The following is a 27,877-nucleotide window of genomic DNA, read 5'->3' on the forward strand; positions in this document are numbered from 1 at the left end:
ATTAGTTTCCTGTGTTTGTCCAGGGATTTTATCTGTGTCCTTGATAAAGAATTTTTTCTTGGAGTCCAATGTTATCACTAGAGTAGGACTTGATTTGGGGGGAAAAAAATATATATATATATATATATATACATATATATGTATATATATATATGTGTGTGTGTGTGTGTATATACATATATATATATATGAGGCATTTAGTTCATTTCACAGTCACTTAGGTAGATGTTAATCCCAGATGCATCAAATCTTAAGAATTCTTGGCAATTCTTAGTATTACCAAACCTGTGAGTCACTAGCGTATCTATAATGGAGAATGGGAACAGGATCACAGATTTAGTGGTTAAGTGAGCTATTAGTCCATCCCCTCATCTTAGAGATGAGGAAATCCAGTCTATTTTCTCTCTCCTTAATGCAGCATAGGAAAGTTAGCAAACATTTTCTCTCTATGACTCAACCCAATATCCCACAATCCTCTACTAGCCAGTGACACTTCAAAGTCCTTTTGGTATTATGGGAGATCTTACAGGGTAGGGGAGGGAGGAAGATAAAGAGAACAGAAGAAGGTGAATGATGCTGATTCACTACATTCATTGAGTACACAGTTCTTGGATTCTGGAACAAATCAGCTACTTGGAGGTCTTGTTTTCACACACCCTATTTCTCTTTGATCAGATGAATGCCAAATGCTTAAGTTTGAGACACCATGTCTGAAAAGTCTTCTCTCCAATTGCTCCCACCAACCTAAGGGTTCAGTAAAATCATAATTGCACAGATCTCAGGATGCCAGGACTGGAATGAATCACAGATCAATTAATTTGACCCCTTCATTTTACAGATGAGGAAACTGAGGCTCAGAAGAGATGAAGTGATTTTCTCAAAATCATAGCAAGTTTGTGATTGAGCCAGGATTCCAATCTGATTCTTCTGACTCCTCTTGGTTCAATGCTTTTTACACTTCACTATCTCCATCCTGGAGAGAGAGGGGTGAGAGAAGGGAAAAAGAAGACAAGCTCCCTTTGCTTACTGAAAAGGAGGAGGTAGAAATAGACTCTCACATAAATTCCCCCTTACCCCCTCCCACAAGTTTTGCATTTTTTATCTCTGTTTGGAAAAAAGGCTTTTAAAGGCACTATTATAGTTTTTGTTGAATGCTGTGTAAATCAAAGGGTTGAAGAAAGAATTGGAGTATCCAAGCCACAGGAATATGCTTTTCCAGATGGGGGGGATACTGCAGGAACACAGTGGGGTGATGAGCTCTGTGAGGAAGAAGGGGATCCAACAGAGGACGAACACACCGATTAAAATTCCCACCATCAGTGCTGCCCTCTTCTCCTTCTGCTCCCTCCATGTTTCACCATGTGTTTGAAAAGCAAGGGTGGCGTGACGGGCTGTGAACACCATCTGGGCCTCTTGAGGAGCTTCCTTTGCCTTGGAACAAAAACAAATAGATTTTTTAAAAAATCTGACAACACAGGATGACTAAGCAATTAAAATGCTTTATTCTTGCCCAGCCCCAAAGTCCTGCTGTGGAACCAAGCAATCTACAATGATAACCTGTGCTTCAGAATTCAATGTCTCATAATATTTATTTAATATCACCTACAAACAGGGAGAGAAATAACTGATGATGATGATGTCAGGAGAAATAAGAGGAATGATCCCTGACCTGGGACTCCCCACAGCTGAACTCTAGCCTTTTGAAATGTTAAAAACATGAGGAAAGCACTCAGATATTTTCAGTAATTACAAACATACCCACAGGAAGAGTGCTCTGATTTTATAAGGCTATGAAGGTACTTCTAAAACCTGTCATCAAGGAGATACATGATCAGTTAGATCTCCATTAGCAGGGATGAATTTTCATCAAGCCATCCATATAAATTCCCCCAAAGGTGACATCATACTATCCAGGATAGAGATCTACATCTTTATAAGTTGTTAAACTCTTTTCCTGGCTTGTAAAGAGGTATCTCAGGAAATACTAATCCAGTTTCATTTTACACTTACTACAAAGGAATAGTTTTCATGAACCATGTCTTCCTTTCCTCATCCAAGCCTATCACCATGGTTTCCACTGCATGGAAAACATACCAAAAACATCATCAGCTACAGAACACCCTCATATTGACCTGTGTGTGGGAAGGAGTGAGAACACCCAGACATACTTCGTGGGCTGTTAGTCTGATTGGAAAAGTGAACTGGAGACTGAATGAGACAAAGGAATCTAGCTTCATTAGGTGGAAATGAAGATAAGGTAAAAACAAAATAAATGATTCTTAAAGGGAAAAAACACCTTTGAGAGGGATACACTCACATACATAAATATATAGGCAAAATCCAGGCATGTGAAAAAGGAGAAGATAGTCAGTGTTGGACAGGATTAGAAGTTGTTTTTCTTGCTTCCAAAAGACAACCAAATTGCCTTCTAGAAGGGCAGGATGAGACGCAGCATGATATGGTAGAAAAGCACAGGATTTTGAAAGAGGTAACCCAGGTTTGGAGGTAAGGATTGTTTTATTCTCCCAGCATCTCAAATAATGCAAATAGTAGGTGATTAATAAATACATGTCAATGCTGCTTAATAGCCATGTGGTATACAATTGTCACTTTAACTCTCTGCCTCAGTTTTCTCACTTATAAAATGAATAGTCAGACTAAGTGTTCTCTAAGTACCTTTCCAGGTCTATATTGATGATTCTCATCTGTGTCTTTATCTGATTTGAATTTAATATGAATTAAGAGCTTTCTTCCCTATGTTCATAGGCAATCAATGGGAAAAGATGCCTGCTAATGCTGAAGACACTTTGGTGACCCCAACCCTACTTTCCTACCTCCTTTTGTGTGCTGTCTTCCCCAAAGAGTGCATGGTATTTGAAGGCTAGGACTGTCTTTCCTTTTCTTATTTTTTTCCCCAGTGCTTAGCAAATAATAGTGCTTCATAAATGTTTGAGTTAAATTGTAGAGAGGATTTCTGCTCAGACATGCATTAGACCAGATAACCTTGGAGGATACCTAATTCAAAAGCTATAATTCTTTTTTTTTTTTTTTTAGGTTTTTGCAAGGCAATGGGGTTAAGTGGCTTGCCCAAGGCCACATAGCTAGGTAAATATTAAGTGTCTGTGGCTGGATTTGAACTCAGGTACTCCTGACTCCAGGGCCAGTGCTCTGTCCACTGAGCCACCTAGCCACACCCCAGAAACTATAATTCTTACAGGGAATGAATAGTAAAAAATATATGACCTCCCTTCCACAACTCTGAAATCCCACAGCATTTTTAAATGTATTCATTTAGTTTTAATATTCTTTTGAAAAACATTTGAGCTTCAAATTCTCTCTTCCTCTAGTGCCTCCTTCACCCATTAAGAATGGTAAGCAATACAGTGCCCCTTCTACATGTGAAGTCATGTAAAACATATTTCCATTTTAGCCATTTCAACAAAAAAGCAAGAAAAAATAAAGAAAATGGGGAAAAATTATGCTTTGATCTGCACTCAGTGCTCATCCCATAGCATTTTTCAATAATGTATCATCACTATAAAATGTTTGGATCTGGCAGCATCAATTCTCAAGTATTTATCAATCATGCACTATATACCAAACAGAAGAATTCTAACTTCAAAGCATTCACATTTTACTAAAGGGAAACATCTCTTCTAATCCTTTTTCATTTTATAGATGCAAAAATGGACACTCCAAGAGGGTAATTTACTCAAGATAGGCACATAGCCCTAACACTCTCCACCCCTTATCCCACACACAGACACATGCATACCTATTACATATACCTCAATGGTCAGTTATGTATTCAAGACATTCTGAAAAAATAACTGAAAAATTACCAAAATACAAGGTGGGACCTTTCCCATTGTTGGTGGTTTCAATATTGCAAAGGTTGTTCAAGGTCAGTTTCTGGTATATTACACACTATACAATTTTGCTGCTTATCAACTATTTTGTTAGGCATATATGCCACACCAACAAAGAACTGCTACCTCTCTGTGACCTGGTATACCCTAAATTTTATAGGGGGCGCTATTTTCTTAGATGCATGACCTTCAGACGAAATATATACCAAAATACAAGTGAAAAAAATTGTACTTTCTAGGGAGAATGTTTTCTGTTAATCAATTATACTAAAGCAGAAGGCTTGAGTGAGAAGCATCAAAACAAATGAAAATTAAAAAGCATACATAAGCACTGTTGGAAAATGATGTAGAATAAGAATTTCCAGAGGACCACATCTGGGACCAGAGAACCAGAAGAGAATAGATTGTCTGCATAACTGAAGAGAATGGGTTGCCAGGATGCTACGCATCTAACCCCCAAGTCTGTTAAATGATGTTAAACGTTTGCAATTTTTGTACTTGTTATAAAATTGGCTTCTCAAAACCTTTCATTAAATAATATATATATATAATCTCCAAATTTCTGTCCTCCCAGATAAATTTGAGATATGCTTTCACTGAATGTGGGCACTGATTGGTATTTGCCATCAGATACCAGAAATCTTAGAATCCTATTTGGTCTGAGATCCATCAACTTACATCAAGCTACCTTTGTTGCTGCTTTGTGGAAAGGTGGCATTGTTGAGTTGGCCAAATGTGACCATGAAGGCAGGATGACAAACTTCAAATATACCTCATAGGACCATAGCCTTAGAGTTAGAAAGGATCTAAGAGGATACCTCATTTTCCAAATGAGAAAACTGAAGGCAAGGGGAAACTAAGAGACTTGTTCAGGTTCACATAGGTAGTATTAGAGGTAGGATTTGAACCAAGACCCTCTGATTCCAAAGCCAATGGACACCCTCCCTGCTGAGATTTCACTCATTCCTCATCTTTATCTACCCTAATTCCACAAGAGCACTCTTTCATTTGAAGAAATTTAACAACTGCTGTGTGGCAAAATTTTAATTCTATCAATTTCTGTCATCCCTTCTTAGGTTTTAATTCTATACCATGCTCCATTGGCATCCATGTAATTTCAGAAGTATTTAGAGAAGGCCCCCATAATTCTGGGTAAACACTCATGTGGAGGACTTATGAGAGGATATAAACAATAATAATATAAAATTAAAAGGATGTGTGCATTATAATTTATATCTCTAGAGTTGTTGAGTTGAAAGATCCACTGAAGTAAATACATTTTCCTGAATACTTTGTGCTATAGGCCAGAATAGATTAGCTCAGTGGGTTATGACATTTTAATGTTGCCCTTTTGTAGATGAGATCATTTTATAGTTTCATAATATTCTTTAGAAAAAGACTATATCAAAACCCAGATAAATGTATTGTTAATGCATGCCTATGATCAAAAGAAATAAGAGATACAAAAATAAATAGGGAATCAATCAATCAGCAAGTATTTAGTGCCTACTATGAACCAGGCACATAGTGTTGAGTGCCAGAGATATAAATGAAAAGGATGGACAACTCCTACTTGAAAATTGTTTACATTCCAAGAATCCATGCATATAATTCCCACTGCAAGAAAATTTCCAAAGCATAGATTCAGGGCTCAAAGAGACTTCTATGGTCAGCTACTCCTACCTACTCTTTTAAGAGATGAGGAAATGGTAAATTCATATTAAGAAATTAAAAAATCAAGAATTTCCAGGGATTCAATGAAAAAAAGTACAAAAGAAGGTGTCTTAGCCCTACCAGATCTAAAATTATATTATATTATAAAGCATCAGTCATCAAAACTGTCTGGTATTGGCTAAGAGATAGAGTGGTGGACCAGTGGAATAGGCTAGGTGCAATAGCAGGAAACAATTATAGTAATCTGCTGTTTGATAAACCCAAAGAGTCTAGCTATTGGGATAAAAATTCTCTCTTCAATAAACCTGCTGGGAAAATTGGAAGTTAGTATGGAAGAAACTTAGGTTAGACCAACACCTCACACCCTATACCAAGATAAGATCAAAATCGATACAGGATTTAGACATAAAAAATTATTATAAGCAAACTAGAAGATCAAGGAGTAGTTAACCTCTCAGATCTATGGAAAGGGAAGCAGTTTATGACTAAGGAAGAGATAGAGAACACCACTAAAAACAAACTAGATGATTTTGATTGCATTAAATTAAAAAGCTTTTGCACAGATAAAACCACTGTAACCAAGATCAAAAGAAATGTAGTAAACTGGGAAACAATCTTTACAACTAGTATTTCTGACAAAGGACTCGTTTCTAAAACATACAGAGAACTGAGTCAAATTTTGAAAAAAAAAAGCCATTTCCCAATTGACAATGATCAAAGGGTATGCAAAGGCAATTTACAGATGAGGAGATCAAAGCAATCCATAGTCATTTGAAAAATTGCTCTAAATAATTACTTATTAGAAAAATGCAAATTAAAGCATCTCTGAGGTACCATCTCACATCTCTCAGACTGGTCAATATGACCAGAAAGGACAATGATCATTGTTGGAAGGGTTGTGGGAAATCTGGGACACTAATACATTGTTGGTGGAGCTGTGAACTCATCCAACCTTTTTGGAGAGCAGTCTGGAACTATGCCCAGTGGGCATAGTTCATATCCTTTGATCTAGCAATACCACTACTAGGTATATACCCTGAGGAGATGATGAAAAAGGGTAAAAACATCATTTGTACAAAAATATTCATAGCAGCCCTGTTTGTGGTAGCAAAGAATGGGAAATCAAGTAAATGTCCTTCAATTGGGCAATGGTTTAGCAAACTGTGGTATATGTGTGTCAGAGAACACTATTGTTCTATTAGAAACCAGGAGGGATGGGAATTCATGTAAGCCTGGAGGGATTTGCATGAACTGATGCTGAGCAAGATGAGCAGAACCAGAAGAACATTGTACACCCTAACAGCAACATGGGGGTGATGATCAACCTTGATGGACTTGTTCATTCCATCAGTGCAACAATCAGGGACAATTTGGGATTGTCTACAATGGAGTATACCATCTGTATCCAGAGAAAGAACCCTGGAGTTTGAACAAAGACCAAGGACTATTACCTTTAATTTAGGAAAAAATTGATATCTTATTGTCTGATCATGCTATCTTTTGTACTTTATGTTTCTTCCTTGGGGATATGATTTCTCTCTCATCACATTCAATTTGGATCAATGTACAACATGGAAACAATGTGAGGACTGATAAATTGCCTTCTGTGGGGAGTGGGGGGAAGGAAGTAAGATTAGGGGGAAAATTGTAAAACTCAAAATAAATAAAATCTTTAAAAGAGAGAGAGAGAGAGAAGAAGAAGAAGAAGGAGGAGGAGGAGGAGGAGGAGGAGGAGGAGGAGGAAGAGGAGGAGGAGGAGGAAATGGAGGCCCAGAGAAATTAAATGATTATTCAAAGTACCATAGGTAGGAAATGACAGAGTCAAGATTTATACATATGTTATCTGAGTCCAAATCCCATACCCTTTCCACTGGATCTTGCCCTGGTTGAACTTGCTATCTTTATAGAAACAAGTCCAGAACTCTCCTGTTTCTAGTTCCAAGATTTTATCTTTATCACTTAAGGGCAGCCATTAAGGGTAGCAATTAGAATCCAAAGTCAGAGGAGCATACTTTTGAATGCATGGCATATAAAGAACAAGATTACATATACATATATATATATATATGTGTGTGTGTGTGTGTGTGTGTGTGTGTGTGTGTGTGTGTATATTTTATGTATATATTTTAAACTACAACTGCACTATCAGAATAATCATTGTCAAAGGTGTCTTTTAATAAGAATGATGATAGTGTAAGATTTCCTTAATGTCTGCAGTACTTTATTAAAGTTATTTAATATGCATTTTTGACCTGCTCTTCTGAAAAATGATGTTGCTTCAAAGACAAAAGGGAAAGTATCATCTCTATTAGACAGGTATGGGAGAAGGGAAAGAATAAGCATTTATTGTTTGTATCAACCACTGTATTAAATACTTTACAAATATTATCTCATTTATTCTCTAAATTCTCCCTGGGAGGGAGGTGCCAGTATTCTCATTTTAGTTGAGGAAAATGAAGCAGACAGAGATTAAATGACTTGCCTAGTCATTTAGCTAGCTAGATAGTAAGTATATGAGAATGGTACAATGGACAGAGCACTGGCCTTGGAACAAGGAGGATGGAAGTTCAAACCTGGCCTTCAGCCTCAGATACTTGTTACTTAGTAGCTGTGTGACCTTAGACAAGTCACTTAACCCTGATTGCCTCACATCCAGGGTCATCTCCAGTCAAACTGATTCATATCTGGCCACTGTATCCAGATGACTCTGGAGGAGAAAGTTTGGCTGATGTCTTAGCACAGCGTCCCCCTCACTCAAATCCAATTCCTGTGCTTGTCACGATCTTCTTCAAAAACAAAGGGAAAACATCATCAAGTATATGAGACCACATCTATCTAAACTAAGTTTTTCTGACTCCGGGTCCAGTTTATCCACCATGCCATCTAGCTGATGAAAGGGAGAGGTGAAATGATTTACCTAAATCAAGCAGCTAGTTAATGGTCATGCTGGAATCAGATGCTAGTTCTAATCCAGTTTCTTTCAACCATTAATTCACACTCCTTCCCATTATGCACAATCTAGTTTTATATTTGTTTTCAGGGTCATTCAACACAATTCTAAAAATACCATCAAGGGGAGGGGAAAGAGAGCTTATAAGCAAAGAATAATGATTGTGTTTCATGATAGACAAAATCTGTCAGAGAACAAAAGAAGATTTAAAAAGTACAAGATTCTATCAACAGAACAAATAGGTTTCTCATCACCATTTGAGCTATGTGAGGTAAAAACAACAAATGTACTCCCTTAGGGGAGACAAACCCCTGAAAAACAAACATTCTGTTGGCATGTAATTTGTCTTGTACCCTGTCAGCCTCAAACCTCCTTCCTAAAATAAGTTATTTTGGGTTTGAAAATATTCTAGCAAAACTTTCAGAGAAACTCATCACTTTTTCATGATTAACAGATATTACCAATCATCCAAATGCCAAATGAAGTTTGACATGGAATAGCTAATCAGCAAAACACATATTCAAGACTAGCCACACAGAACATTTAGCAAATATCTTAGAAGAGAAAGGAAAATAATCACCTACTCACCCCATGACCCCTTTCACTCCACTGCTCCCTTTCACACCCTCAACACCACTTGACAGAAGTAGAAAATTTTTCATCATTTCCATCATTTCCTCAGAACTTCTTGCTGAGTTTTCTCTACTTGCTAATATAAATTCTCCTTGGTTTTCTTAATTATGAGGTAAAGAAACTTTGTAGGCAAAAGAATTTTCAGAAAGTGGGGGTGTTGAAGGAAGTCAGGGTGTGAAAAAAAGCATTTTTTAAATCAAACTTAAAAAAAAATTAATCAGAAGGAAACTGCTCTCTCACAAAAGAAAACAAACTCCTAGATTTTATGATATTCACCTGAGGCAGAAGTAATTTTACTACAACCAAAGTCTGGTAGAATAAGTAATCAAGTAGGATAATTGATTCAGGAGATGAACAGCTATATTTTGAGACAGGTAAAATTTCTCCAAAGACAGTCTTTGAGCTAATGGATAAGAAGCATTAGAAGAAAATTCTGATTTAATTTACTTGAAAAATAAGAAATTAATGAGTTAGTACATGTTCTTGAGCTATTCTCTCAGGTCCCAATTACACTTGAATGTGGCTATTGTTTGTTCCCTTCAAGGTTTTAAAGGGAAACTCAAGATGAGTTGGAAGGATAATTTTTTCTATAGAAAATGAGCACCCCACTATAGTGTTTCTGTTCTAGATTATCAGTTGATATTAGTTTTAATTTGGTTTCAGTAAGGGGTATTACTAGGTTGCAATGAAAGCATCTCCACCCCCAAGTCTATTAGAGAGTCCAGGGGAAAATGGGCTCAAGTTTAGAGAACATCTGAGGCAAAAGGTTAAGACAGCTCTTAGTTACTTGAAGTCTTTTTTCTCCCCTGCATGGGGGTAGAAACTCAAAGTTCTTTGTAGTGTAACCTTCTGTCTGTCTCCTTGTAGAGTCATGAGATTTTTTTTCCTCAGTGGTTCTAGTTTATCCTCAGCACCTAGTATAGACAGTGCCACCAATAATTGCTAGGACTCAGAAGAAAAAAATCCAAATCCTCCAAAGTTCCAGAAGACCTCCTCTGGTCATAGAGTGGAGGAAAAGATCAAGACTGTACTCCTCTTCCTCCCATGCAAAGCAATTCTCTATCAAGAACTTGACTGGAACAATTTTTACCATTACACTGGCTAGGCACTTATTTTATTCAAACATCACAGGTTTTGACCAAGTCTCCTCTACCAATCCAAATATGATTTTCAAAGGAATTCAGTGGACAGCATCTGAAAGTAATTTAGTTAGACATTTGCACTATATAAAAGAAATCAATTTCTAGAAAGGGTTACAATCCAAGTCACACATACTGATATGGATAAACACATAAGGGATTCCTAACTAGTGGATTAGAATCCACTCTAAATCTATCTCCCCTCTCTTCACTTTTCCAGTGTAGGAATTCAATAACCCCTTCAACAATTGATTTAAATGCAGCTTCAAAGTTTGACTATGTTAATGTTAAATATTAAGCCTATAATTAGTTTTTTAAATAAAAAAATCCAAGTTTGTTGATGATTACCCGTGCATCATTCTTCCTTAGATGATCCATTCAACTGCACCTCATCCCTCCTTTTTGCAATAGAGTTCTACTCATCAGATTTCCATGCTTGAGAATTTGCCAACTTATAGATCATGTTGTTCTTCCTATTCTTTCTCTGAGTTGTTTGAAATACCTCAGACTATGCCTTTTCTCTTCTCTATCACAAATTCTAAGATAAAGTGACTATTTCCTACCAAGGTTCCCATTATTTTCCAAACCAGCAGCCAAGGAGTCAAGATGGCAGAGTAAAGAGAGGGATTTGTCTGAGCTCTTCCAAATTCCCCTTCAAATAACTTTATAATAATGCCTCAAAATGAATTCTAGAACAATGAAACCAAAAAAAGGGCAAAACAATTTTCTAACCCAAGGTAACTTAAAAGGTTGACAGGAAAGGTCTGTCTTACTGAGGTGAGAGTTGAGCATGTTCCAATGCAGTTGACTTCTGGTAAGCTAGCAGAAGACTGCACTCTAGGGAGCCAGTATAGGCCTAGGAGGAACCTGAATCAGAGGCTACAACTTTAAGAGCATTAAGTTCACAGATGATAAGGGGATCTGGGAGATTATTAGGGACATTTTGCTGGTACTGGGTGCAGGACTCTGTTGTATTGAAATCTGGGTTGTAGACCTGGGTTGCAGTCTCAGAGCAAGGAAGAGTACTAGCATGTGAGAGCTAACAGCCATAGGGGAGCAAGGACACTGGTCTTAGTTTCAGGATGAAAAAGAGTGATGGTGGATTCACAGATCAGGGGAGAAGTGACCACATATCTCCTTAGATCATACTACCTTAAAAGAATTGAAAAAGTACAAGCCTCTGGAATTAGTTCTGAAAACAATAGCACAAAAAAACCTGAACCAAGAGCAGAGTTCAACTTTAACATAAAGTTAAAAATCAAGAAATAGGCTCAAAAAATGAGCAAACAATGAAAAAAGAACCTGACCCAAAGTTACTGTAGTGACAGAGAAGCTCAAAATACAAACTCAGAAGAGGATAACAATGTCAAAATACATGGCTATATGAAAAATATGAATTAATGTTAGACCCAAAGAGAGTTCCTGGAAGAGCTTAAAAGATATTTTTAAAAAAATTCAAATAAGAGGCAGCTAGGTGGTGCAGTGGATAAAGCACTGGCCCTGGAGTCAGGAGTACCTGAGTTCAAATCTGGCCTCAAACACTTAATAATTACCTAGCTGTGTGGCCTTGGGCAAGCCACTTAACCCCATGTGCCTTGCAAAAACCTAAAAAAAAAACACTCAAATAAGAGAAATAAAAGAAAAATTAAGAAAAGAAATGAGAAGAATTCAAGAGAATCACAAAAAGAGAGAGCCAATAGCTTAATTAAAAAATTAGATTAAAAAAATTCACTGAAGAGAAAAATTCCTTTAAAAAGTCAGTAAGTCAAATGGAAAAGAAGACACAAAAGTTCACTGAAGAAAATAATTCCTTAATAATTAGAATTGGACAAGAGGAAACTAATGATTCCATGAGGCAACAAGAAACAATAAAACAAAATCTAAAGAATTAAAAAAGAAAATGTAAAATTTCTTCTGGTAAACAAAGAACCTAGAAAATAGATTCAAGATAAAAATTATTGGACAACACAAAAGTCATAATAAAGAAAGAACCTAGCCAACATGTATCAAGAAATTATTGGGGGGGGGGGGGTGGAGCCAAGATGGCAGCAGAACAGCCTCTCTTAGTTGCTTTCTCCAAAATATTTCAAAAACTTTAAAATTATGCCTTACTAAATTTTCAGGAGACAGAGCCCACAGAAAGATCCAGTGAGGCAATTATCTAGCCCAAGGTAACCTGGAAAATAGTGGGAAGTCTCTGTTCCATAGGGTTGGAGGAGCAGCAGGCCAGAGCTAAGGAGCTTCAGCTTTCTGGGAATAGCCCCAAGGCACCTGGCAGCAGAAGCAGTTTCCTGACCTGCCACCTCAGGGAGTACCAAGTACAACTTGGTAGATCAGTAGGGAGACCTCTGCCAGAGTGAGCAGGAAACCCAGGCCAGCATGGCCCTCCTCAGCTTGGCCATAGCCCTCAGCACAGCCCAGATCCCAGGAAATAGAAGTAGGCCTATGGAGCTGTCCAGCAGGAGCTACCCAGCAGCTGCTCCCTGATTGCTCAGCCCACAGAAGGTAAGGAAGGTAAGGGAGTGGAGGGAGACTGCTAAGGTCTGCCCTCTGTCCCTGGGGCAGGACACTGAGGCTTTGACCACATTCAGATCCTGGTCTCAGTCTGGGGCCCCAGAGGGATGAGCTTGTGGCCATTCAACAGACCAGGAGAGCAGTCAGAGTCTCACATACTGAGGTTCTTGTGGGGGTGTCCCAATAATACTCAGAAGCTCAGGAAGCACCCCAAACCAGGCACAGGCTGGGGAAATGAGTAAACAGAAGGAAAAAAAAGGAGTCTGATCATTGACAATTACTTTGATCCCATGGGGGAACAAAATATACAATCTAAAGATGAGAAAGTTCAAGCTTCTGCATCTAAAGACTCCAAGAAATATCAAAGTTGGACTCAGGCTATGACAGAGCTCAAAAAAGATTTTGAAAATCAAGTAAGGGAGGTAGAAGGAAAAACTGGGAAAATAAATGAGAGACAGGGGCAGCTAGGTGGCACAGTGGATAGAACACTGGCCTTGGAGTCAGGAGTACCTGAGTTCAAATCTGGCCTCAGACACTTAATAATTACATAGCCATGTGGCCTTGGGCAAGCCACTTAACCCCATTGCCTTGCAAAAACTAAAAAAAAAAATAAATGAGAGAGATGCAGGAAAAACATGAAAACCAAGTCAGCAGCTTAGCCAAGGAGATCCAAAAAATGCTGAAGAAAATAACATATTAAAAACCAGTTTAGGTCAGATGGATAAAATAGTTCAAAAAGTTATTGAGAAGAAAAATGCTTTAAGAAGCAGAACTGGCCAGATGGAAAACAAATACGTCAGATGTAGAATAGAACTAAAGAAAACTGATGACTGCAAGAAATCAAGACACAATAAATCAATACCAAAAAAATGAAAAACTAGAAGAAAATGTGAAATATCTCATTGAAAAAACAACTGATCTGGAAAACAGATCCAGAAAAGATAATTTAAAAATTATTGGGGTACCTGAAAGTCATGATCAGGAAAAGAGCCTTGACCTCATCTTTAAAGAATTTCTACAGGAAAATTGTCCTGATATCCTAGAAGCAGATGGTAAAATAGAAATTGAAAGAATCTATCAATCTCCTCCAAGAAATGATAAAAAAAAACAACCCCCAGGAATATTATAGCCAAGTTCAAGAACTCCCAAGTCAAAGAGAAAATATTAAAAGTGACAAGAAGGAAACAATTCAAATATTGTGGAGCTGCAGTCAGGATCACACAGGACTTAACAGCATCTACATTAAGGACTCATAGGGCTTGGAATGTAATATTCCAGAAGGCAAAAGAGCTTGGAATGCAACTGAGAATCAACTACCCATCAAAACTGAACCTCCTCTTCCAGAGGAAAAGATGGACTTTCAATGAGATCGGGGAACTTCAAATGTTCCTGTTGAAACTACCAGAGCTGAACAGAAAGTTTGATCTTCAAGTACAGGACTCAGGTGAAGCATAGAGAGTGGATAAGAAGAGTAAATTATGAGGGACTTAATGATAATGAACTATGTGTATTCCTGCATGGAAAGATGATACTGATAATACTCATATGAACCTTCTCATTTAATAGAGTAGATAGAAGGAGCTTTTATAGATGAGGCACAGGAGAAAGCTGAATTTGAAGATATAATATATTGTAAAAATGGAGTTAATAGGTGAAAGGGAAATGTACTAGGAGTAAGAGAAAGGAGAGGTAGAATAGATTAATATATTTCATGTAAAAGATATTTCATGTAGCTTTTGCAATGGTATGGAAGAGGGGAAGGTGAGGGGGGAATGAGGGAGCCTTCATTCTCTTCAGAAATGGCTCAGAGAGGAAACAGCATACATAATCAATAGGGTATAGACATCTAGAAGAAAAAGGAGAGAAGGGGGACAGAGGAGGGGAGGGAGATATAGGGGATATAGGAGAGGGTAGATCATAGGAGAGGATAGTCAGATATAACACATTTTACTTTTTACTTTTCACAAGGTGGTGGGATTGGGTGGCCTGTCTGGGACCACAGGGCTGGGTGATTTGCTGGGTCTCTGAGGGGATGTAGGCTTGGGGCTTCTTGGCCCCAGGGTCGGTGCTCTGTTCACTGTGCCACTTGACTGACCCCAGCACATTTTTGAAGAGGGACAGAGTGGAAGGAGAAAGAAAATATAATAGATGGTAGTGGGGAGGAATGGATGGAGGGAATTACAATCAGCAACAGCAACTGTGGAAGCAACATCTCTGATGGACTTATGATAAAGAATGTGATCCACCTGAGGCAGAACTGATGATATCAGAACACAGACTGAAATAAATTTTTTCTTTCTTTCATTTTATTTCTCATGAGATTTTATATTTTTGTGGGGGAATGGGGTATTATGTTTACTCTTAAGAATGTTTTAGTAATGTGTAAATAAAGAAAATTTTTTTAAAAAGAATAGATGTAAAAAAAATTATTAGGGGAGATTCCTGATATCCTAGAAGCAGAGGGCAGAATAAAAATTGAAAGAATCCACCAATCACCACCTGAAAGAGATATCAAAATGAAAGCTCCCAGGCATATTATAGCCAAATTCCAGAGCTTCCAGATCAAGGAGAAAGTACTGCAAATGACCCAAAAGAAACAACTCACATATCATAGAACCACAGTCAGGATAGTAAAGGATTTAACAGCTTCTACATTAAAGGAGCAGGAGGCTTGGAATATGATATTCCAGAAGGCAAAGGGACTAGGATTACAACTAAGAATTATTTACTCTGTGAAATTGAGTATAAACCCTTAGGTGGAAAAAATACATTTAATGAAAAAAGAAAACTTTCAAGCATATCTGATGAAAAGATCAGAACAAACCAGAAATTTGATTTTCAAATATAAACCTCAAAAGAATCATAAAAAGGTAAACAGGAAAGAGAAATCCTAGGGACTTCTTTCATGGGAAGGTGATATTTGTAACTCCAAAGAACTTCAGAATTATTAGGGCAGTTAGAAGTCTACATGGATAGAAGGGCACATGGGTGAATTGACTATGATGAGATAATATCCAAGAAAACAAAACAAAACTAAGGAGTGAGAAAGAAGGATGCACTGGAAGGAGAGGAAAAGGAGAGGTAGAATGTAGTTTATTATCTCACATAAAAGAGGCACAAAAGAGCTTTTATAGTGGAAGAAAGATAGTAGATATAGGTTGGGGACACTGGGCAACACCAAACCAGTAATCAGTTCCTCCCTGTTAGTGAAGATCTGCTCCTCAAATAGAATTTCTGATTAATGGCTCATCTACTTTTGAGGGATAAAATTAAAGTAAAAAAAAATTGTTAGCTATTTTTCTTCAGCTATAGAATTAGCAGATATCCAGATTATCTGAAGTTCTCCATTAATGTTATGTCATGCCTCAGTGCCACACTTGTGAGCTCTTCCAAACTTTATTTTTATTTTTGTCCATGGGTCTGTTGTTTATACTGGTAATATTGTTACTCTTTCTGTCTTGGCTTATTTCATCCTAACATTCTTTTGTTTATTTATTTGTTTTGGCTTTGCAAGGCAATAGGATTAAGTGACTTGTCCAAGGTCACACATCTAAGCATGTATTAAGTGTTTGAGGTTGGATTTGCAGTCAGGTCCTCCTGGATCCAGGGCCGATGCTTTATCCACTACGCCACCTAGCTGCCCCCATACTAATACTTTTTAAAGAAAACTGTTGTGTTATGAGATTTGCAAGATACTTTACATCTTATTTGATCCTCAGAACAATTCTTGAGTTAGATACTATTTTCTTGTCATTTTACATATGAGGAAACTGAGGCAAAAAGAGATTCACAGCTAGCAAGTGTCTGAAATGGAAACTAAATGTAATTCTTCCTGATTTCAATTCCCACATATGAGCTTTCTCTTCTGTCTAGCTACCTAATTATAACCCTCCCTTGCTTGAGTTTTCTTATTAACTCAAATTAATCTTAAATTGGTGGGACTTCTTTTTTAGCACTATTATTTTCTTCAATTGATATTTTTATTTTTCTAATGACATGTTATGAAAGTTTTTCAGCATTCATCCACATGCATGTGCACATTTTTAAGTTACATAATTTCCTTCCACCCTCCATTCCCAACCCTTCCCCTTGGCAGTGAACAGTCAGGTGAATATTGTACATACATGTTTGTGTTTAACATGTTTACTGATTATTTATTTTTATATGAGGAATTAGAATTAAAGAAAAGAAAGGAAACCATGAAAGAGAAAAGAAAGGAAATAGGAAGAAATACATAAGAGAAATTTTTAAAAATAGCACTATTATTTTGGTGAGAGACTAACATGGTGTAATGGAGAGAGAGCTGAAGTGTACAGAGTGCTCAGAGTTAAAAAGAACTGGGCTAAATTTTGCCCCTCACACACCCTGGATATTTTAATATTTACTGTTTACCATAGTAAGTCACTTAGTCTCCAAGTGACATATATCAGGTTCTTATCCATATTGGTAGAGAGTTTTCTCCCTGGGAGGGCTTTATACTGATGAAATCGGAAAACCATTAACCCCCCTCCTCAACATATATATGTATGGGTCTCATAGTATCAATCTTAGTGATTGCTTTGATGTGAAAGTTCCCTCCTTGCATTAGGATCTTTAATTTCTCTTGCATGTACTTCACCCTCTACCCCCCAATCACTTTGTGAATCAGAATCAGAAATCTGAGGCATTAAGCTTTGACAGCTGCTTTCTTGGAATTAACTTCTGGGTTTCTTTACAGATTGTTACTAAAAAAAAATTGAGAATAATTGTATTATAATGGACTTCCATTGCATTGGTAAATATCTAGATAAGTGACCTTTCTAGTTGTCATTGTGACATTTTGTGTTGTGCAGCTAGAGGCTAAAAAAACATATCCTCCTTTCTCTATACTATATTTCACAATCACGTGATCCAAGTTACTAAACTACAAATCTCTTGGGATTTTTTCTTCTGAAGCATTTGAAAGAACTTTCAGAATATTAAAGAACACATCAAAGTGAAAACAACTGACCACTTCATTTTTGAAAGCTGAAGCATGACTCAATACTCAGTTTCTCTCAATAGCTCAAATACCGCAGAATCAGAAAACCAAATGAAACAACTTATAGAGAATTTCTTGTTTAAAAAAAATCTAAGTGGGGGCGGCTAGGTGGCGTAGTGGATAAAGCATCGGCCCTGGAGTCAGGAGTACCTGGGTTCAAATCCGGTCTCAGACACTTAATAATTACCTAGCTGTGTGGCCTTGGGCAAGCCACTTAACCCCATTTGCTTTGCAAAAACCTAAAAAAAAAAAATCTAAGTGCTACTCAGTTTGCATCTGGTAGGAAAAAAATAATTCTTTCCATTGGTATAATTATGTAAATAATGAAAGAGTGTTGCTTTATAAAACTTCCTTCCACATGAAAAGACGCTATAAACCACAACCCAATTGCTTAATTCTATTTGGAGCACACCATTTTTCAGGCAATTTAGTTGGTGTAGGGAGGTTGAAAATCAACAGTTAAGGTTAAGAATGGAAGAAGCCTCAGAAAATTAAACCAATTAGGGTCTGGTCTAGATTTTTATTGTCACCTGGAATAATTTGCTTGTTTGAAGTGAAGTCTTTTTAGTTTTCATGAGATCATTAGTAGTTACTAATGTATACTAACACTTTCTATTCTTCCACTGAGAACAGGCTTATAAAACTTTCTAGGCATGACTTGAGAAGTAGCCACACACTATAATTTGAAGCATGTCTCACCTAACTCAAAATTAATTTCCTATTACCTAAGGTATTATAATATACCCAGAATAAAGTCATTTATGATTCTATATTCCATTATCCATGATTCTCTCTTGTGTATTGGACTACGCCTGGTCTTTGTCTTAGGTTCTCCTCTCTCTGTGTGTTTCTTGTTGATTTCATCAGCTCCCCATGGATTTAAGAATCATCTTGATATAGATCACTCACAGATCTATATATCTAGCCAATTTTTTTTCTGGGTGCACACCAACAGCTGTCTAAAGGCCATTTCCAACTGAATGTCCCATAGGCATCTTAAACCCAGTAAGTCCAAAATAAAATTCATTTTCATTTTTTCCAAACCCTTCCCTCTTCCTAACTTCTCTCTGTTGAGAATTCTATCATACTTCAATTCACCTAGTTTCATAAACCCATAATCATTCCTAAAGCTGCTGTTTCCATCACCCTCTCATATCTAATCAATTGCCAAGAATCATTAATTTTAATTTTTTCATCATCTCACATCCATCTCTTCTTTCTTCTCACACGAATGCCCCATCATGCCATGCCTGGAATACTACAATCATGGTTCTTTTGACTTCAGTCTTTTTCCTGTCTTCTGTTCCATTGCTAAATTGATATTCTTAAAGCACAAGTCATAGTGTGACCTTGTCACTTCCTTACTTAGAAAGCTTCAATGATTCCCTTTGGTTCTCAGATAAAAATAAAAACTCCCTTTTTTCATATTTAAGGCTTTTAACAATCTGGTGTCCAACTATGTTTCAAGGATGATTATCCATTCTTCCACTTCATGTGTTCATTTGTAAGTGTACCATCTCTTCACTGAGAAGTGGTATCAAAAGATACTTTATCTCTGTTAACTCAGAATTTTTCAACAAAGATAGAGCACTTCTGGCAAAATCTCAGTGTGAGACATATCTCTTAGAATCTCTTTGTAGGGGGCAGCTAGATGGCAGCTAGGTGGCAGCTAGATGGCACAGTGGATAGAGCACTGGCCCTGGAGTCAGGAGTAGCTAAGTTCAAATCTGACCTCAGACACTTAATAATTACCTAGCTATGTGGCCTTGGGCAAGCCACTTAACCCCTTTGCCTTGCCAAAAAAAAATAACCCTAAAAAAAAAAGAATCTCTTTGTAGGAGATGTTTCCCTCAGTGGTCTTCTCTCAACAATATTCCCCAATAAATACAATCCAATCAGAAAATGTTATTAGTTAACACAGTTTAAAAAGAAAAACAAAGAAAGGCAAACAGGCTTTTCCCATGCCCTGGAGCAAAGGGTAAAGGAGAAAGGGGATGCAAGATTCGTGCTTTAGTGACTATAGCCCAGCAAGATTTCAGCAATAAGGCTTCTTTCCTCATGCTAGATGGATATTCTTAGAATCATGATCCTTTTCTTTGGGATGATAGTCTCTACCTGCACATCTCTTTTTCCACCTCCTTGTAACTTTTCCCATCTTCCTATTCTCAGTTCCAGATATCTACTTATGCCATGAAGAGCTGAGTTCTTCTCCCTCTTCACTCATATTCTGGCATTCTGGCATGACCTGGAGTCATATTCTAGCATTCTTCATCTTATTGATTGTGCATCAATCCTGGTTCACTTAAGGGACATTTGCACCTCAAAATATTCACTAATCATCGCCACATGTTTATTTGGTTTAGTATCTTATTATCTGGCTTTAATATACCTCCCAGCACACACACACACACACACACACACACACACACACACAGTGGACAGCTGTCATGGATATATTAGACAGTAGCAGTAGAAAGCAAACTCTGCCCTTGAGCTCACCAGTAGTCCACACAAGTGTATCAAAACTGAGGTACTAGCTCATTGGATAGAAGGGAAACTTTCCTTTCTTTTTTTTTTAAACTTATCTAGGTTCATCAAGTTCCCATCCAAGAAACTTGGTTTTGAATCCTTAATGATTAATACATAACATCTAATAAATGATCTAGAAATGAAGGTGAGGAAAGGAGACTGAGAAAAGCACAAGGTGGGTGGCTGTATAAAGAAAGGCAGAAGGACAGAGGAGATAAAGGGAGTAGAGGAAGAAATATAAAAAAGGGAAAAGAGGAGAAAGAACAAAGAAGGGAAGAGAAGACACAGATAATGAGCTATGCATGGCACTTTTACCATATGAATTCAAAAAATTGGATCCTTTATGGAAACAGTACTAGTTATAAAACCAAAGGGTCTAGCTTCTAGTCCTAGTCTAGTCCTAGAGTCTGCTTCTTGTATATTTGTGTCCTTGTACAAATCACTTAATGTCCTTGATTCTAATTTTCCTTATGTGTATGTGAATGAAGTAAGACAATAATGACTGGTTTCCTCCAGCTCTAAAGTTCTATGACTCTATGATATTTTTTAGAAATGTATTCCCTTAAAATTGGAAGGAAGACAGACTTGGGAGAAACAAGCATTAAGTGCCAAATACTATGCTAAGTTACTGAGAGATGTCATAAGGATAAAAAGTTCAAGATTTAGTAATGAATTTATATACAGGATAAGGGAGAGAGAGGAGTGAGGATCAAGTCAAGGTATAAACAAGAAAAGGGCAAAGATTATCATAAAATTTTGCCTCAGCTATTCTAAAGACCTCAACTAAACAAACATTTATTAAGGGTAGAAACTTAATTATATAGTATAATACAGAAAGGAACCTATTTAAGTTGATATTATAAACAGTTCTTCTTTCTTCTAATTCTTCTTTTAGTTACACATACACACATATATTTATACATACATACATGCATACATACATGTTTACATATACATATGACTACACAGATTTATTTAAGAGATGTTTAAGAACTTACTGGAATTCTAACATTTATGGTCCATAGGGATGAAACTCCCTCTCTAAGAGTATTTTGGCCTATTTCTTTCTTTAAGCAAGAAGGAGGACTTGGAGCCATGCCCAGGAATCTTGAAAAAGTATGGAGACATACCATCTGTGAGGAAGCATCTTGGAGATAGTATTCCCAGCCCCATAAAAGATTTAATGAGTTGAGATGAAAAGTATTATTGACTAAGGGGTAAAAACTGACAGAAACAACTAAACTAGAGACCAGATTAACTGGTAGCATCACAGAAGAGAAGGGAAAGGTGGAGCTTCAATGGATTTCAGTTGGTAAACCAAGAACTCTGTTTGAAACTGTTAGCTAAACACACTTTTAAAAGATCAAGAGGGGTTAAAAAAAAGTCCTTGAACTTCTTCCTAGTCCTGTCCAACAAGAGATACTCTAATATCTATTGCTTGTACTCTGAGGTTGGGGATAGCTGGAGATACCCAAACATTTAAATTGGTTCATAGTGAAAAACATCTCTCTTAAGATTAGGAATTTTCTTTACTGGGAACCCTGAACTACTGTGACTATATTAATAACTTTTCTCTTACGACTCTATAAAATGGCATGAGGGATCATGCAGACCTGACAACCATCATATTGTCCCTAGTCTAAAAAATGCACCAATTGTTGTAATAGAATGTGACTGATTAAATCTCCAGTCTTCAAGGCAAGTAGAAACAGGTATTTTAGAGAACGAATTGTAGAGATGCCTGAGAAAAATTGTGTCCTTTCTTCCTTTCTAGATGGCAAGGAGATGAAAAGATTAAGCACCTTTCACAATGCTTCCCCTGACATTCAATATCAAAAGAATGTATCAGAAGAAAGGTCAATAACCAAAGACAAAGAGACATACACACATACATACACATCTCCAGAATGGCTGTCTCTCCATAACAGAACAATGATCAAAGATGTGAAAAATTCAATAAATTTTAATTTTATATTTATGAAGCCAAAGGAGTTAAGTTGTTTTGTTAAAACTACTGAGGTCTTTCCCTGATACAACTTGTACCCATTTAGTTATTATATAGAAATAAAGCAAAATGCCTATGGAAAGAATTGTCTGAATGATTTAAGCATTGATTAAGATATCCAAATTCTGCTACTTGAATGAAAAGCAAATTTCAGATCTGAATTTTGAGGATAACTATATTTCTTTCTACTTAGCTTTGTTGAAAATTTTTGAAAGATATGTACCATAAATGAAAGATTTAAAAAAATCTTCCCTACAAGTTAGCATCTAGGACTAGGAAAATCTTAGTCACAATGGGAGAGAACTACCTGAGGAATATTCCAATGGCTTCTCAAGGACCTTGATTTTCAATCTTTTGTAGTATCTGGGGCTTACCAGAAACCAAGAAGCCTTCTTTTTCTGAAGGTCATCTTTTTTCCCCCCTCTCCCTGAAATGGTGATGTTGAATTGCCTTTAGATTCCTCAGTCTTTCTGTCCTGACTCTGTAGAACTGAGCTTCCCATTTTTTTCTTCCAACTCTACTCCTTTGAATCTTCAAGGACTTGAGGCAACTGAGTGAGTACAAAGGAAAGAGAGGAAAATTAAGAGCTGGCTTTGAATCCCAGTGGGCCAGCTACTAACTGCTTGACTTTAAGCAAATCCCTCCAACTTTCTGGGATTCAATTTCCTTAACAATGAAATGATTGAACAGGGCTAGGTGCTTTTTAAGGTCTATTCCAGAACTAAATCTATGTACCTAAGATAATTCTAGTAGTATTTATCTTTTTAAAAATCAAATAGAATTGTTTTTGAGTCATTGTTTTCCCTTTAAATAATAAAAGTTACAAGATCATGGAAAACATTATTGAAGTTAAGTTATTAAAACAATTGTAGTCCCATAGAATTGTCTTTTAAAGAACTGATGCTGCACTTCCTTTCCCCTCCTTATTCCTCCATCAAAAATCAAGCTAGAATGGGGCAGTTGGTTGGTGCAGTGGACAGACCACCAACCCTGGAGTCCAGAGGATCTTAGTTCAAATTTTCTGACACTTAATGCTTACTAGTTCTGTGACAATGAGCAAGACATTTAACCCTGATTGTCTCACAAAACAAAACAAAATTAAGCTAGAATGCTCTTTTTTTTAATCCTTCATTATTAAAGAAGGTCATGACAAGCACATGGATTGGATTTTACTGAGGGGAATGCTGTGCTAAGTCACCAGCCTCTCTTTCTCCTTCAGAGCCATCTGGGTCCAGTGATCAGATATGAATCAGGACCACAGGAGGTAGCTCTGGATGTGAGGCAATCAGGGTCAAGTGACTTGCCCAAGGTTACACAGTTGGTAGGTGTCAAGTGTCTGAAGCTAGTTTCAAACTCCTGTCCTCCTGCCTCCAAGGCCAGTGCTCTATCCACTGCACTACCTAGCTGCCCCAGAATTAAGCTCTAAATCAGTGGGAAAGAGAGACAAGAACACAATTCCTGTCATCTCCTTTACCTCATATTAGAGTTGATCAAAACCCTACAGAAGTAATTGATATTAGAGGCTCAAAATTTGAAAGAAAACCTCAAGAGGTAATAATATCATGTTTTTCTAGCTAGAATTGCCAATGTACATATTCAGATGTGCTTTTGGCAATATCTAGAACATCAGAAATACAGGAAGGTACCCCCAGGCCAACATACTACTGCCCTTGATATTAAAGCAGCAGACTTCATCAAAGAGCTTAAACCAAGAAAGACAAAGTAGCAGACCCCATAAGAACAACTGGCTAGCAGAGGCTTGCACCATTTTATAGACAGAATATTTGAGTCTAGAACCATTGTTATTGTACTTCATTTTTGAAAAAATCCAATGGCATCACAAAGATATTTTTCTTGACTTGCTTGTGAATTGCTTTTAAGTGAGGCAGAGTTGCACAAACTCTATTTAACTCTCTCTTCCAGAATCATCAAAGATGAGTGGCAGGAGAAAAAAAACCCAATATGACTACAATGGCCCAGGATGAAGTGGATGACCTTGGCATCTTCAATATCTAATCAAACTCTAGTTACTCCACAAGGCCTGTTTTCAGCTGCCTTCATGGCAGTTTGAACTCATTGTTCTCTTGCCCCTTGTGCAAGAGGGAAAGTCTTCACATGCTTGGGGTAAATATTCCCCTAACTCATCTATAGATTTGAGCTCTATCATTTACCCTCAATTTGTTTTAGCCTACCTGCCTAAATAGTTTAATGGGATTGGCTGTTGCATATGGATTAGGTGAATCCTGTGGATATCAAAAATGGATGAGCAGTCTTGAAAAGGGTTCAGTAAACCTTTACACCAGAGGTGCTAGTCCTCTCTAACCATCCCATTCAATCCAGAACTATAAGTGATTCACATATTAACTGAAAACAGGGTTAGGATCAGAGAATTTGTATAGCCCAACACAGCAAAAAAGAAATTTGGAATCACAATAATGAGACCTGGGCTCTAATTCCCAGATGAGCCACTACTAAAAGTATCAGCCACTTAGAGCCTCAAGTTCTTCATTTGTAAAGTGAAAATAATATCTTTCCTTCATCTCTTCCTCAGAGTAATGATTTGAAATCAAGTCCTCCTAGGGCAGCCATTCTCTGCACTTCATCACTTAGCTGCCTAAGTTGGATAACATCGTCTATTTGTTTAAAGTTTCTGTTTCTAGCAACAACTCACATACCTAGAGCCTTTGAAAGTTTATAAAACTCTTTGACACATGTTTTCTCATTAGCTCCTTCTTAAGAACTCTGTGGACTGGGTAAGCACAAAAATCATCTAGCTACTAAGTGACAGAGCCAGAGGTCAAATCCAGTCTCTCTCAAGTATACCATCCTACTTCTAGGGGGGTTTCCTCATAAGATTTTTTTTTGCAAGGCAGTGGGGTTAAGTGACTTGCCCAAGGTCACACAGTTAGATTAAGTGTCTGAGGCCACATCTTGAACTCAGGTCCTCCTGACTTCAAGTTCAATGCTCCACACACTGCGCCACCTAGCTGCCCCCCCTCATAAGCTTTTGAGGCAGTTAGGCTCACAGAGGGTTCATATAATCTGAGTGAGGCTCAAGTGACTGGTCTAGCTAGTTAAGAGAAGAGCAGGGCACTAGACTGCTCTTACATTTGGTTTTGTTTGGCCAAGGTCCAATTCCAAAATAAAAACTCTCAAGTCTCTAAAAATTAGCTTACTCTGTGTAGGTTCACCAACATTATTCTTCTGCTTACAGGTTGGACGACAGAATGATTCTTCTCTAATCAGAAATAAAAATCTATACAAATCCTTAGCAAGTCTCTTCTCTGAGGGTTAACTTCTCAGCGTTTGTCTTTGAGTGTTGGATGGGAGCTTTGCTTCTTAAACTATCTTTCTGGAAAGCTATATCTGCCCCAAGCAATATCAAGGGACTTTTTGAAGAGTATGATTAATTCTGATTAAGACACTCCTTCAAACATTCACCAATTATATAACTAGGTTCCCCCTCTGGTCCACATTCTCTGCAACTGAATAAAAAAATGGAGCATTTACATTACATTAGAGCTCCTCTTCCGTGTCTGTCCATCACACACACATATAGCCTGAGATCAGCTGAGGTTGGCCCTTAAACCCCTAATTAAAAACTATGAAACCAGTTCTTCTCTTCCTTAGAACAGCTTCCTCTGGCAGATTTCACAAGAGTGTTAAGAATCATCTTCATTGGTCAGATATTTTGTTGGTCAATATTTTAAATTTTTTTATTTTTTTTAAGTTTTTAGTCTTTTTGCAAGGCAAATGGGGTTAAGTGGCTTGCCCAAGGCCACACAGCTAGGTAATTATTAAGTGTCTGAGACTGGATTTGAACTCAGGTACTCCTGACTCCAGGGCCGGTGCTCTATCCACTGCACCACCTAGCCGCCCCGATATTTTAAATTTTAAACTCAAGTTGGGACTTATCAATAAGAAATCTTGAGTCTTTCCATGGGGACTACTTTGAGTAATGGTCTGGAGATGACTGTGGTTTAAAGGGGGAGGTTACCCCTCACAGCTGAGAGGAAGAAGTGTATAGATGGATCTTAAGGAAGAGAGTTTCCCCATATGGAGGAAAAAAGTAACTAGCTCAGGACACTGGCATACACCTCCAGCCCAATAGGGATAGATTGTTTAAATTTTAAAGGAAATACGTTGGGACAAAAGCAAAAAATTTAAAAAGTGAGGCCAGTTGCTTCTCTATCAGTCCAGATGTGCAAGCTGGTGTTTCCTCATCCTGTGCAGGGCAGTGGTCAAATCTCCTCTACTTCCCTCTTCTCACCCCTCTCCCGTTTCATCCTCTTTCCAAAAGTCAATTGCCTTCCCACCTCACACCTTCCCACAGTCCCTGCTGATTCGAGCGTCTTTCCCCTTCTCTTTACCTGTACTGTCTCAGGCAGGGGCAAGACTGCAACTCGACGTCTCCCGATTCGAAATTTAGCGGCCCTGTAGATCTTCCAGTAGACGAACAGTACTACTCCAAGAGGCACATAGAAGGCCCCACAGGTGGAGAAAACAGCGTAGGAGGGCTCCTGGCTCACCTGGCACCGCAGGAGTTCCTCACTGTATACCTCACCCCAGCCGAATAGCAATGGAGCAAAGGCGATGAGAGCCGACAGGGCCCAGGTGAGGACAATCATGAGATTGGAGGCGCGGCTGCGAGTGCGCAGGGTGTACTGAATGTGGCGGGTGATGGTCCAGTAGCGGTCCAGGGCGATGGCCGCCACGTTCCAGATGCTCGCCGTGCAGCAGAGAACGTCGAAAGAGATCCAGACGTGGCACAGGGCGCGTCCCAGCCGCCATTGCTTCCCAGTGGATACCTCACTCACCAGGCTAAGGGGCATGACCAGCGCCGCCACCAGCACGTCCGATACAGCAGTCGAAGCCACTAGATTGTGGGGGACACGATGGAAGGCGCGCACCCTTAGGATGGTGGCCAGGACCAGTAGGTTCCAAAGGAAGGTGGCCACAATGAGAATTACTAACAGCGTCAAGATTAATACAGTGAAAATAGAAAAGGGGGGCTCCTTGCTGTGCAAGATACCCTCCCTTTCCCCGACGTCGCCCTGACCCCCAGAAGCTCCAAGAGCGCTGGGGCTACAGTTGTAGCCCTCGGGCCCCGACGTGAAGGTGAGGACTGAAGGGACGGATACATTGCCGCTCTCCATGGTGCTCTCCTCTCTTTCTCTCTGCCTCTCAGACTCCGGGCATTCCAGCTCCAGGTTCCAGTTGCACAGGCACGAAGCCGACCGGGCGAGTAGGACGGTGGGAATGGGCAAGAGGAGTCTGCGGGGGAAGAGGAAAAGCAGAAAGGTACAAGCCGCCCGCCCAGCCTCCTGAACTGGAGCAGCGCTCCTGAGATTGCTCGCCCCCACTGGGCTGGAGAATGGAGCCGTTCACTCGTGGCTAAACTCGACCCGGGAGATGTTGGCGGGGGAAGAGACAGGGAGAATGGCAGGTTCGGGCTTCCTCCTCAGTCCTCCCTCCTAACCTTCTCTCCATCACGGAACAGTCGGGCAGAAGGAGAGAGGGAAGACCGCTAGAGCGCAGTGAGCT

General features: G+C 38.4%; 1 protein-coding gene across 1 annotated transcript; it reads right to left on the reverse strand.

Annotated features, from left to right (window-relative positions):
* Nucleotides 1-1,098: 1,098 nt before the first annotated feature.
* LOC141521944 (5-hydroxytryptamine receptor 5B-like) lies at nucleotides 1,099-27,489 on the reverse strand. The gene is made up of 2 exons (XM_074234968.1): nucleotides 26,704-27,489; nucleotides 1,099-1,431 (listed from the first exon to the last, which is right to left on the reverse strand). The coding sequence occupies exons 1-2, from the start codon at nucleotides 27,487-27,489 to the stop codon at nucleotides 1,099-1,101; spliced, it is 1,119 nt and encodes a 372-aa protein (XP_074091069.1).
* Nucleotides 27,490-27,877: the final 388 nt, after the last annotated feature.

This window comes from Macrotis lagotis, chromosome 1, assembly GCF_037893015.1.
Source record: "Macrotis lagotis isolate mMagLag1 chromosome 1, bilby.v1.9.chrom.fasta, whole genome shotgun sequence".
In the NCBI taxonomy this organism is placed as follows: domain Eukaryota; kingdom Metazoa; phylum Chordata; class Mammalia; order Peramelemorphia; family Peramelidae; genus Macrotis; species Macrotis lagotis.